Source organism: Oryx dammah, unplaced genomic scaffold (genome assembly GCF_014754425.2).
Source record: "Oryx dammah isolate SB20612 unplaced genomic scaffold, SCBI_Odam_1.1 HiC_scaffold_4, whole genome shotgun sequence".
NCBI lineage: Eukaryota > Metazoa > Chordata > Mammalia > Artiodactyla > Bovidae > Oryx > Oryx dammah.
In genome coordinates, this window is record NW_024070188.1 from 20,698,163 (window position 1) to 20,712,570 (window position 14,408).

The following is a 14,408-nucleotide window of genomic DNA, read 5'->3' on the forward strand; positions in this document are numbered from 1 at the left end:
CTTCTCTTCTCCGGGCCTTTCCAACTTGGAAGCCCACACCATGCGTCTCCGTGTCTCGGGGATTCAAGCTGGAGTTTGCCAGTTCTCAATATGGCCGTTGACAGGCCGGTCCCAAACGGAGGCTTTTCATAGGCCAAGGTCGCACCTTAGCTCCGCCCATTTCGTCCCTCAGGGCTGCGTCTGCATAGGTCTTTTCTACGCATGCGCGGCGGGGGCGGGCCGCGAGTGGGACGGCCCGCGTCTTCCGTGTGCCACCGCTGCCGCTTCTGCTCTGCTGCTCTTGCCCCTCCGGGGCTTCGTTGCCGGCGTTAGCCACGCGAGGGGAAGAGAGGGGACAGACGGAGCGTGCGTGCGCGGGGCTTCCTGCAGTCCCAGCAGTTCCTCTCGCGGGGTGGACGACGGGGTCAGCAGCAGTCGTGGGAGGCCCTAGACGGCGCCATGTCGGCGGGCGGTCCATGCCCGGCAGGGGCCGGAGGGGGCTCAGGGGGAGCCTCTTGCGCCGTGGGGGTCTCCCCTGGCGGAGTATCTATGTTCCGGTGGCTGGAGGTGCTGGAGAAGGAGTTCGACAAGGCCTTCGTGGATGTGGATCTGCTCCTGGGTGAGATTGATCCGGACCAGGCGGACATCACTTATGAGGGGAGACAGAAGATGACCAGCCTGAGCTCCTGCTTTGCGCAGCTTTGCCACAAAGCCCAGACTGTGTCCCAAATCAACCACAAGCTAGAGGTGAGCCTTGAGCCCTGGAGGGGGTGGCATTCAGCTCCAGCCCTCAGACTTCATTTAACGCACCGGTGAAAACTGCCAACTCGGGTACCTGGGCTTCCTATGTGGCGGGAGTGCGTGTGTGTGAAGGAAAAGAGTAAGGTGAAGTGAGAGCAGGAAGAGCTGTGTAGGTTGACATGTAGGTCTCCTGGGGTCCCGAAAACCACCTTCCTGGTATCTCTATGAGGAGGAAACAGGAACTAATTACACCTGTCTACTTGTGCCTTTTCGTTAAGAAGCCTAAGACTTCACAGAAGCTCAAAGATGCTCCGTCATAAGAATATTTTAGTTCACCTTTTAACATTTGAGTTTTTTAGACCTAGTTTCATATTGCAGGTTTGTATATCGCCAGTCCTGATTATTTTGGACTATTTCATGTCAATTTTCATTGTTGCACACAGATAGCGCTATTCCTTGCCTGCATAAACTATTTAGGGGAATTTGATCAAAGTTTTTAGGAAAATGGGATAAACAAGATAGGATCAATGTCTATCTCAGTTTACAGTTCTTAAATTACAGTCACATACCTCCACAGCTCCCTACGGTTATTCAGATGACTTCTAATATTGAGGTTGTGTCTGTACTTTACTACATTTCCCCAAATCTGGATTTGTTTTTGAAAGTGTGTGAAGAGTGATCATTTGCTTAAGTCTCTCATCTTGGTTGTGGGTGTGAGTGCAGTAGTAGTAGTTCCCAAAAAACCTACCATGTTTTGCAGAAAATTAAATTAGCACATTTTTACAATATTTAGAAATCATGATAGATTAACATTATTATATAAAGAGCATTTTTAATTATATAATGTAAATAAGAGAATGGGTCTTTCATTTTAAAGTGGATAAAAATAGGATAATAAATGATATGCAAAGCTCTTTGACATTAGATTTCCTAAGAAATCATTACTATCAGTTGTGATGATTGAGATTGCCCACTGGATCCAAATCAATATGAATATCAGAAATGCATTCTCTGCTTGCTTAGTAGTTAGTTAGCATTCTTTCTTTTTCCTGTCCGTCATGAAAAAGGTAGTATAATTTATCTTTGATGAGCATAGAATTGTATATGGGAGATTTTGTGATTCTTCTTCACTGAAAGAACTGTTAATTTCTTTTATCCTTTTTGAAAAGGTTGGAAGTGTGGACATAAAGCTAATCATTTATTAATCTACATCTGTGAAAATGTCTCTTGATTTCTTGATTCAGCTGTAGTTTCTAGAAGATGGTTATTTATTCAGGTAGTGACATTGCATTTGATGGTCTTTAGTAGCTTTTGCTATTCATCCTATACAACTGAGAGTTTTTACTGAGGACAGAAGAGCCTGGCAGGCAACAGTCCATAGGGTCGCAAAAAGCTGGACACAACTGAGTATACACACACACACACTGAGGATAAACAGATTTTTAAAAAATGAAACAAAATCTAATTCATTTTTTAAGAGACGGAAACTTTGATGTTTTGATGTCAAATTTTAAAAATCTAATTTTGGAGAAATGATTGTTCTGTGAGCAGGTGATGCTCAGTTTTTTCATCTTTAAATATTTTAAATGAGTATTTAGAGTTATATTATGCATTTTCTTTTTGAGAAATCTTAATTATGTATTCTGATTCCATGTCCTGGCTTAGAAGGTGGCTTTATTTCTCAAAACAAGAAATGCTAGCCCATCACAATGTGGGCACGTTTTTTTTTTAACATCCTTGAAGCTTTTGATTTGAAGATTTTAGAAAATAGGGGTGGTTTCTGTGTTTTTTCAGTTACAGTCGACTTCTCTGTAAGGTTATTGTTTCTCTATTTAACAGTTTCTGCAGTTTTCATGGAATCTGTTGTGTATTGCTGAGGAGAGAGAGGCATTGTCAGTAGTGCCTTTCAAAGTGGATCTGCCATTGTATCATCTGTAGAATTTCAGAGGTGGCCCTGTGTACCTGTAGCAATCTTTTGAGATCTTGAAATTTTAGCGAAGATTTCATACTTTCTTGCCCTGTTTTATTTTTTATTAAGTGAATTAAATTCATTTTGTTGCTTTAAGGATATGGACATTAAGACATAATATTTGAGGTCACTTATGGTCTGATGTAGTGCACCAGATGTGCACCAAATTTCGGTGCTTTAATATACTTAAAGCATATTACCATAATAAAATATTGTTATAGTCAAGAAACAGATACCTCCAAGAGTAACTTAGATTTAAATTGAGCATCCTTCCAGATTGCCCTTCTTCTGCTAAGTTATTGTCTTTAGGTAGTTAATTTAATATTAATATAGTAGTTAGGAAACAGAGAAGGCTATGGCACCCCACTCCAGTACTCTTCCCTGGGAAATCCCATGGACGAAGGAGCCTCATAGGCTACATGGGGTTGCTAAGAGTTGGACACGACTGAGCGACTTCACTTTCACTTTTCACTTTCATGCATTGGAGAAGGAAATGGCAACCCACTCCAGTGTTCTTGCCTGGAGAATCCCAGGGACAGAGGAGCCTGGGGGGCTTCTCTTGAGGTTGCACAGAGTCGGACACGACTGAAGTGACTTAGCAGCAGCGGCAGCAGCAGTAGTTAGGAAAACAGTTCTATAGAAAAAAATCAGAGGTTGCACAGCACATCTTCTCTCACATCCTCCTCTCCCTCAGCAGTTGCTGAGTCAGTATCATTTTTAAAGTGATTTACTATTCAGAGCCATCTAGAGCTTCACTGAAAATGAACTGATATACTGTCCTTTTACTGCTTTAAAGCTATTCCTTTTTTGTTCTTTTGTTTTTAAATGCATCAGTTTTGTAGTTTATTTACCATTGGCTGTTAACTGCTCATGAACAATTGTAGTGCCATAAAATAGGTTTCAAGAATAGTAACCAACTTCCCCCCCCCCACCAAAAAATCTTGCTCCCATTCTCACTTGTCCATCCTTGCTCTTTTTTTTGTTTGTTTTGTCTACAAGGGATATTAGTTCCCTGACCAGGGATCAAACCCAGGCCCCTGGCAGTGAGAACACCAAATCCTAACCACTGGACCACCAGGGAATTCCCCATCCTTGCTCTTTTCAGTAATTACTACATTGATTTCCCTTTGCCCAAGGCCATTCATATTTAGTCTCTAGTACCATATTCCATACTTGGATAAACTGGGCAGCATTCTAGACTAGTGCAGAAGTATTTTGTTTTTAAACAAGCAGTGGGACTGTTTGCAGCATTGAACTTGAATTTTAATATTGATCCAATATATATTTATTGAGTGCTATGTGCCATGTGCTGTGTTGGGCACTTGGTATACAATGGAGAGCAAAAACAGATATAGTCATCACTGTTAGGAAACTTGGATTCTCTTGGGGGAATTTGTTGAAATAATTATCATATAAATGTGAAATTCCAACTTTGAGGAACATAGAGTAATGACAACCTGTTCTGGGAGATCAAGGAAGGCTTCTTTTGAGGAAGTGACCATTTGGTTAAAACATAAAGGATGAGTAAGAATTAATTAGGCCAAGAGAAATAGGAGTATCATTCAACATTCCAGTGGAGAGAACAGGAAATGGAATGCACCGGTGATAGGTTAGTGCTAATCCATTTGAAGAACTGAGAGTTGATAATGTGTTATAAACAGAGAGCAAAAGAAGTTTGAACAAGTACCTAGGGACTACATCTTTATGATTTTCTAGACCGTGTAGTAGATTTGGGGACTTTATCATAAAAATAGGAAATATTTTAAATTAGGTGGTAATCTCATAGGAAATTAGAATAGTTCACTCTGGCTGTGATAAGGAGAGAGTTTGTGGAAATAAAATGAATAAATGCAGAAAACCATTGGGGGCTCTTAATTCTGATCCATGTGAGATGGTGGGAGTAGGATAGCAGAGACAGAGGAAAGTGTTTAGAACAAGAGAGATTTGAGAAGTGAAAATAAACAGAGCCTAGGGGTGGGTTGGAACAGAGGGATGAGGGAATTCAGGATGATTCCACCGTGTCAGTTGGCTGGATAAATGGAAGGACATGAGATATTATCAGCGATGACTATATTGCTACCTGCTGGTCAGTTACTATGGGCCCAGCTCTGTCCTATGTCTTCTGGGTGTATTGATTTACCTATTTCTCGCAAGTCATGTGGGGTGGGTTTACTATTCCCATTTTACAGGGATTAAGTAAGGGGCCCAGGACTACAGAATACGAAAAACCAATCTCTGCAAACACACATTTATCTCTGGTTGGGAAAGGAGGTAGAGAGAAAAGCAACCAGAAGCAGTTGAGTGTGGCTGGATAGCCAGGAGGGGGAGTTCAGGGGACGTACTGTTTTCACTTTTTTTTAATGGAAAAATAAAGTTAAACATGTTTGGAAGCTAGTGAGCAGCATCTAGTTGAGGGAAAATCTGAATATTCTAGGGAAAAGAGGGGGATTGTCAGTAGCAGTCAGCTTTCTGAATGAAGATGAGGGTCAGAACACAGGTCGAGAGACTGATGTCATATTGAAAAGACAGCTGTTACACTTAAAGGGAAGGGAGAGATCACGAGCACAGAAATGAGAGGGAGTGTTTTGTGTGATGGTGTCTTTATTCTGTATAGAATAGCAGCCTGGGACAACAACTGGAAGTGGTTGAAAGTAAAAGCTCAAGGACAGTGAGCAAAATCTGAAATAGTAATGAAAGAGTGCAATAGCAAGTTGGCCAGTCAAATAGAAGGACTGCCAGGCAGTGCTGAGGTAATTTAGAGTTACCATAAATTCACGGCACAACCAGTCTGCCCTGTTGTATGACTTTCTCCAGTTATACAAACAGTTCAGTTCAGTTCAGTCGCTCAGTAGTGTCCGACTCTTTGCAACCCCATGAATCACAGCACGCCAGGCCTCCCTGTCCATCACCAACTCCCGGAGTTCACTCAGACTCACGTCCATCGAGTCCGTGATGCCATCCAGCCATCTCATCCTCTGTCGTCCCCTTCTCCTCCTGCCCCCAATCCCTCCCAGCATCAGAGTCTTTTCCAATGAGTCAACTCTTCGCATGACGTGGCCAAAGTACTGGAGTTTCAGCCTTAGCATCATTCCTTCCAAAGCAATCCCAGGGCTGATCTCCTTCAGAATGGACTGGTTGGATCTCCTTGCAGTCCAAGGGACTCTCAAGAGTCTTCTCCAACTTACGTAGTAATGAGTAATAATTGCATTCATCCACTGCCGTAGTAGGAAGTTTGCTATACACACAAGAGTGTTACTGAAATGAAAATGGTATTGGGGATGAAGAAAAGGAGATAATCTTTAAAGGAGTATAACCTGTATTTGATAATCATGTAGATGTAAAGGAAGAGGAAGGGTTATGGGTGGCATCCCATTTCTGTTTGGGAAATGTATTGGTTGATACCTGCAGTTGCTTGAATGGTGCTTCCCCCCAAATTCATGTCTACACACAGAACCTCAGAATGTGACCTTATTTGGAAATAGGGTCTTTGGAAATTTAATTAATATAAGGATGGAGATAAGGTCATAGCAGATTGTGACCGAGTATCCTCAGAGGATGCACAGAGACTCAGAGAAGAAGGCTATGTGAGGATGGAGTCAGAGATTAAAGAGGGACAGGCATACCAGTCAAACAGCCATGGCATTAGGAGACCGGCATGGGATAGTTTCTCTTTCAGGGTCTCCAGAAGTCATGAGCCCTCCCACTACCTGGATTCCAGGGTCCTGCATCCTGAGCTGTGAGAAAATGAAACTTTGTTCTTTGAAGCCACCTAGTTTGTGGTAATTTGTTATGACACCCATAGGAGACTGATACCACTCACTGAAGTAAGGAATCCAGAAGATGGAACAAGACTGGCAGAGAAGAGAATGGGTTGCATTTAGGAGTCTGCGTTGTTAAGATCTTCATCCTTTTTTGCATATTCCTAACATAGTTTCCTGGGCTTCCCTGGTGGCTCTGGCAGTAAAGAATCCGCCTGCAATGCGGAAGACCTGGGTTCGATCCCTGGGTTGGGAAGATGCCCTGGAGGAGGGCATGGCAACCCACTCCAAGATTCTTGCCTGGAGAATCCCATGGACAGAGGAGCCTGGTGGGCTACAGTGCATGGGGTCACTAAAAGTCGGACACAAATGAATGACTAAGCACAACACAGCAAAGTGGTTTCCTAATTACTTCTTAACCCCTCCAAATCATCCTTTCATTGCCAGAATTCATTCTAAAGTGATTCATATTAAGGTTCATATCAAAAAAGACATCTCTGACTCTGTCACTCTCTTTGGATACCTCCTTATCACTGTTTCCCACGCAGTACTAGTGGTAAAGAACCCACCTATAAATGCAGGAGACATAAGAGACGTGAGTTTGATCCCTGGGTTGGGAGGACCCCCTGGAGTAGGAAATGGCAACCCATTCCAGTATTCTTTCCTGGAGAATCCCATGGACAGAGGAGCCTGGCAGGCTACTGTCCATAGGGTTGCACAGAGTTGGACATGCCTGAAGTGACTTAGCAGGCACATTATCACTTACTGGCTAAAATTCATACGCTGGCACATTGATCAGTGCCCAGTCTGTTTGTCCTTATCTCTCCTCACCCCTTATTATCTACGTCCCTCAGTAAAACTGGTCTAATTTCTTTTCTCTGAATAGGCCTGCTCTTTCTTGGCATCTCTACTTCGGCATAGACTTCTGTGTATAGTAACTTCTCTGTCCCCTTTGTCTAGAGGATCAAACACCCTCATCTTTCAAGACACCACTTACATCACCATTTGTTTTGAAGGCTTTCCTCACCCAGCAAGCCTTAGTCATAATACCTTGAAACTCAAGCTGTTATAAGATTTGTTACATTGGGCTGTAACTAGTGGTTGCCACATTTCTCTACGTCTGTAAAGTAAGCTCCTTGAAGGTCAAGATTTTGTTATAGGTGAAATTATCTGAACTATCAAATGCTTGTGAAAGCTGACTTTTGAGGGTAACAGTGTCCCTTTGTGAACCCATTTTGGTTTCTGAAAATTGGTTGGTAGTTTTTTCTCTCCGTGGTTCTTCCCACACCATATTCAGAAGTAAATAATTCTTTTCAGTGTGGTTATCAAATTGACTTATATATGTGGATTACAGAATTGGCCCCTTTAAGGGGCCAATTTTTGGAAATTTGGAACTCACACATTAAATATTAACGTTTCTGACCTGCTTGCCTCTGTATCTCACCTGCTAGGGGTTTTCATATCTCAGACCTTTCCCTTCTCTGTGTATTAGCTGATCTCCATTCAGCATTCCCTTCTTTCTGACTCCCTTTGTTTCTTCTTGAATTGGTACATCACACATGCCTCTGTACAGGTGTTTACAACACTTTACATCATAATTGGAAATGTATTTTTAATCTCATTCTGTTAGATGTAAAATCCTCAAGGGCAGAATCCATGTCTTATTTATCATTTTTTTTCTCCAGATCCTGGTACAGTGTATATACTCTACAAATGTTTATTTGAATGAGTAAATCATTTGAAACAACTTAATTTTGTTCTGCCATGAATCCTCAAAGATTACCAGTAACCATTCTGTAATACAGGTTTCATGAGAGCTGGAATGGTGTCTCTCTGGACAACTCTGCTATCCATTGCGTCTAAGATGGTGCCCACCACATTATTGAATGACTGAGTCAGTCACAAAGATATGATTTCTGAGTTACTATTTCATGGTATTTCATTTTAAGAACAAGTTGAAACTGACTGAAAGTAACTTTAAACATCACTGTATTGGGGGGATTTAGTGTACTTGTAATGTTTCTAATATATTGGGTAGGTTCATTCTCTTCACTCCACCTCCAGTTTGATCATAGAGCAACTGAATTCTTTACATTAAAATGAAAACTGAAAGCATTTTTATATTGTTTGGAACTTCATTTTGAGGTTTAAAATACTTTAACTTTTAAATACACCACAGATTTATCTACTTTCTTCCATTTCAGATCCCCTATCTCTAGTTCAGTAACATTGTCTCCCATATTACACATAGCTGCCTTTTAAAAAACATAAATATGGTCATATCATTCTGTTTTAAATTCCTCAATTGTACTTTGAGTTAATTCAGATTCTTTATCACTGATGAGCTCTCTGAGATCTGACCTCTGGATAGCTCTCCAGTGTCATATCTTATCATTCTTCCCATTTTTTCTGTATGGCCCAGTCCACATGGGTCTCCTTTCAGAAACTAAAACAATAATTTTTAAACTTTCTGGTCTCAGGACTCCTTTACATTCTACAATTTTAAGGTCCTCAGAGAGCTTTTTACAAAAAAAAAGAAATACAGGTTATATCTACTGGTATTTACTGTATTAGAAATTAAAACTGAGAAAACTAAATATTTATTGGGTTGGCCAAAAGATTCATCAAGCTGGAATCAAGATTGCTGGGAAAAATATCAATAACCTCAGATATGCAGATGACCCACCCTATGGCAGAAAGCGAAGAACTAAAGAGCCTCTTGATGAAAGTGAAAGGGGAGAGTGAAAAAGTTGGCTTAAAACTCAACATTCAGAAAACTAAGATATGGCATCTGGTCCCATCACTTCATAGCAAATAGATGGGAAAACAATGGAAACAGAGACTATTTGGGAGGGCTCCAAAATCACTGTGGATGGTGACTGCAGCCATGAAATTAAAAGACGCTTGCTCCTTGGAAGAAAAGTTATGATCAACCTAGACAGCATATTAAAAAGCAGAAACATTCCCTTGCCAACAAAGGTCCGTCTAGTCAAAGCTATGGTTTTTCCAGTAGTCATGAATGGATGTGAGAGCTAGACCATAAAGAAAGCTGAGCACTGAAGAATTGATGCTTTTGAACTGTGGTGTTGGTGAAGACTCTCAAGAGTCCCTTGGATTGCAAGGAGATCAAACCAGTCAATCCTAAAGGAAATCAGTCCTGAATATTCATTGGAAGGACTGATGCTGAAGTTGAAACTCTAACACTTTGGCCACCTAATGCGAAGAACTGACTCATTGGAAAAGACCCTGATGCTGGGAAAGACTGAAGGCAGGAGGAGAAGGGGAGAACAGAGGATGAGACGGTTGGATGGCATTACCAACTCGATGGACATGAGTTTGAGCAAGCTCCAGGAGTTGGTGATGGACATGGAGGCCTGGCGTGCTGCAGTCTATGGGGTTGGAAAGAGCCAGACATGACTGAGCAACTGAACTGAACAGAACTGAAAAGATTCATTCAGTGTTTCCCAAACAAACCTTTTGGCCAACCTGGTATTATATGAGTTAAAAGTAGCAACAGGATATAGCACAGGGAACTAGTCAACATCTTGTAATAACCTATAGTGGAAATAATTTCAAAGATAATATATGTATATGTGTATAACTATATAAACATGTATAATCTTGCTGTGCATGTAAAACATTGTAAGTCAACTATACTTCAATAAAATGTATATATTTAAAAAAATAGCAACAGTAAACCCATTGTGTGTTAATATAATTATTAATTAAAATAACTATAAAATAACTATACTTCCCCCAAAATTATGAGTAATTGTTTTACATTTAAAAAAAAAATCTGTCTCAATAGATAGCTGGACTCTTGTATCTGCTTTTACATTCAGATAGTTGTGATATGTGGTTTTGGTTATAGAAAGAAAATTTGACCTCACAGAGATAAGTACTTTGATAAGGGAGCAGTATTTTAATAGCTATTTCAGATAATTGTGGATATTCTTTGATAGTAAAAGGTAGTTACTTAAAGGTTAGTTACAATGTGGAGTATGAAACTATCAGTGAACTTTTTATATACTGTCACATTAAAATACATTGGTCTATCTTTGTAGCCTTTGAATGAATCTTTTACCAAGGCATGATTTTAACGTTGTGTGTGGTCATTTTGAAAACATTGGTTTGCTGGGTTATCCAGATCTTCCAAATGTGGACACAGCTCATAATACAATATCAAAAAATCACATTTGTTAATATCTCCAATCACATGAGAAATATTTAAATATTGGGAAGCTGTCAGGTTTATGGTGCTGGATTCAGATTTTCCAAAATTCTAATTTTCACTTGAAAGTATAAATTTTTGCCATTGGCAATAAATGCTGTCAGTTGTTTTCCTTGGAATAACAGATTCACTTTATTTATCTTTAAGAACATGTCTGCCAGATATATCAATCTTAACCACAGTTTGTTCTTCTTTCAAATAAAAATGTGTTCCAAGAAAAAAGTGTTCAAAAAAGCTTTCCAATTCAAGCAGTTGCATAAGTGCTTTTTCTTGAGAAAAAATAGTTTGATATGCAGCAAGTGAAAATGAAAAGGCAAGTTTTAGTTGCTCAGTCGTGTCTGACTCTGTGCAACCCCATGGACTGTAGCCCGCCAGGCTCCTCTGTTGAAATTTTCCAGGCAAGAATGCTGGAGTGGGTTGCCATTTGCTCCTCCAGGGGATCTTCCCGACCCAGGGATTGAACCCAAGTCTCCTGTATTACAGTCTGATTCTTTACCAGTTGAGCCATCAGGGAAGCATCAGGGATGCTTTATGCGTACTTCCCATTTCATCCCACAGAACCTTAAAAACTTACTCAAGGGTTGAGATTTTTAGAAATTGATAATTTTGCTGCTTTATTGGGACATTTTGAAGTGTTTTTTGTTTTGTACTGGGAGTGCATGTTAGTGAAGCATACATTGATTACTGGTAGTTTGGTGCCACTGCCTTGATGTGTTGTCAGCCTTCTAGTCATTACTGCTTTAACATCTTTGGAATGAATGTCAACACAGTGAAAAGGGCAAATAATACTTTATTATTATGAAAATAGTTTTGGCTCTGAATTGGTCACACAGACCAGTGAGAACTGCTGCTCTTATAATAACTGCAGCTGTTCCCAGAAGTGTTCCCAGAAGGATAGCCATACACTCCCACCCCACTAATTGTCTTTGTTTAGCTCCTTTCAGACAGCTTATTATGGCTTTTAATTATGTATATTACTACTGACTTTGTAATGACCTTGGACAAGTTACCTGATCTCTCTGCTTCACTTCCCTTCATACAGAAAAGTATCTTTGAGGATTATTGTGATGATTAGGACAATTAAAACATGAGTTTGTTCACAACAGTGCCTGGCACATGGTTAATGCTATTATTATATATGTCATTCATTTTCTGTAGGAGCCGCCTCGTGTGCAAGGCCACTCTAAGCTTTGAACGGCAGGATCCACATTTGTTTCGTCTAGCAGTGTATCCCTTGGGCCCAGCCCACTGCCTGGCATATATTGGTGCTTAATAAATACTTGTTGAATAAATGTGCGATGATGTGGGAGACTAAAAATAGCTGTAGAATACTTTGGGGAGAAATGATGACAGATGAAGTTAGTGGTCTTTATGCTTGATTGGAAATTGCAGCAGAGAGTTAAGAGTTTTCTCACAGAACTTTCGTAAGCCAAATGAACATACTATTTCAAGAGCTGATATGTAATTTAAAAAGAGAATATTATTTCCTGTCTTGAGTTAACAGAGCTTCATGTTTAACCTTTGAATATATTTTCTGTTTGGTCACAGTCTTTGCTTTAGAACAGGACTCATTGGCTTTTTATAATCTTGGATGTTAGAGCAGCGCCAAGTATCCTGGTCACAGGAAGAAAAGAGAAAATAGAGAAAGAATCTTTATAAAGGTGTGGGTTAAATTAAATGAGCTGTAAGACTTTGTTCGGCTATTTTGAAGAAGTAGAAGAAAAGAAAGAGAATGGATCAAAATGCTTTCATTAGTAATATTATCCCCTTGATTCTTGTCACAGAGGGGAAAAGGCCATGTGAAGCAATGATGCTCTTGTCTGTCAGGTAGCTTACGACCTTTTGTATAAGAATGATAGATTCTTTTAAAAGTTTAGACCCTGGGGGAAAAAGACAGTCTTACTGGATAAAATAGCATTGTTTGTTTAAATGAGGCAAGGAAAATTATATGATCTGTAAAGTTTCTCCTATTAATAGGAAGCCCAATATTTAATAATCAATAAACTGTAGTAAGGCTTTTATCTTTACCGGTCATATCCCACCACCAGTGTATGATTTTTATTTTTTACAGTTGTTTGATTGATCTCATGAGATTTAAAAGCTTTGAGGAAAGTAGGTGGGTATAGATGATAAATTTTAGACATTGACATTAAATGGCGTTATTGCTGGAGATTTAAATTCCATTCTGTACTTTCATGCTAAATTGCATTTCCAAATAGTAAAAACATACATTTAAAAGCATAATTGCTTCTTTTTACTGATGTAATTACATTTTATACACATATTTTAAAACAAAGTGTAGAAGCATTTGCAGGGAAATGTGGTCTTTATCAGCAGCTTTGTATGCTGTGGTTCATAACAGTCAAATTGCTATTTGAAGTCAACTGTTTTCTTTGTAATTCTTACAAAGAACAACTCTGAGTGTGTGTGCTTTTGTGTGCATGCCTGTCCATGCCTGCATGTGTGTTTGTGTATGTGTGTGTGCACATGCATTGGACATTTAGGGGGTGAGGCTGGCTATGTGGTGCATGTTCGGAGTAGTTTCTTGCTTAGAGCTCTTAATTCTGAGATTTGGGATGTGATCTCGTTTGGAACTCACGGACTCCTTCCTTTCCATTTTTCCTATTACTGCCAGAATTATAAAGGATGTCAGGAGGTCTTGAGCTTTAATCCCATACAGTTTGTAATTTAGGACAACTCACCTAATCTCTTTGGACCTCGGTTCTTCATGTGCAAAATAAAAATGTTTTACCAGATTTTTAATTTAGATTCTTAGCTTAGACTTTGTAAAATTTTATCAAAAGAGCTGTACAAAATGCCCAAAGTAATGAATGACCTGGATCAAAGTTCCCTGCTGTTGGATATTTGCTCATTTCTTGTCTTAGTTTAATCCTCCCCAGAACAGGAGATTTGGGGGGATGCTTAAAGTAAAGTAATTGCCTTTTTTATCCATAAGACAGTTAAATAGAAACTAGCCTACGTCTAGAAAGAAAAAGTACAGCTGTTGTACATTTTTACAAAATTGTGTGGACAAAGGATTAAAGTCTAGACAGTGTGGAATAATAGGAAACTCTGAATAAAAAATTGCTTTGATTTTTTGGTGCCACAGAGTGGAATCCAATAGTTAAGAATTAGAAAGGAATTGAATTGATGGAAAAGAATTTGAGGTAAGAAATAGAATAGTAATGACTACATATACAAATGAATGGTAATGATAATGCTAAAAAAATCCTAAAAAGTTATTTAGATACACTGTCTTTCTGTCTTTTTCATTCCTGAGAATACTGCATTCTTATATTGCAGAATATGCCCAGAATTCTCATGCATCTCCCCGCTCCATTCTAGCTGATAATGGCGATCCAGGGACTATATTTGAGAATCACTGCCTTAGAAAATCTCACCATTGGTTGATTTAATGACCTTTAAGTGAAAGTCAAGGACCTAAGGCTTAGAGATCCTCCTAGAGTGAAGTCTTTTTGTTCTTTATGAGTTCTAGAGAAAGAATATCCTGATGGTCAGCTTTTTTTTTTTTCTCCCATGAATGAGTCCAAAATCGAATGTAGGAAAGTGAAAAGAATGAATCCCAAATAAAGTCTATATGTAAGGTAGTCTTTAACTGGTTTTGATTTTGCTTTTTAAAAGATTTTTTTAGATATCAGTGTAGAAATGTAAGAGTTGAAGTTTGAAATCAACTGTTTACTTTTTAATTTTCATTCTTTCCTGGTCATTG

General features: G+C 39.4%; 1 protein-coding gene across 2 annotated transcripts in view; it reads left to right on the top strand.

The window, feature by feature from the left end:
- GOPC (golgi associated PDZ and coiled-coil motif containing) overlaps positions 1-14,408 on the top strand; it is a 41,539-nt gene continuing 27,131 nt past the window's right edge. For both annotated transcript variants that reach the window (XM_040238422.1, XM_040238423.1), the window contains exon 1: positions 1-726. In XM_040238422.1, the coding sequence (XP_040094356.1) occupies positions 439-726 (288 nt within the window). In that variant the 5' untranslated portion in view covers positions 1-438. The remainder of the gene's footprint in view (positions 727-14,408) is intronic.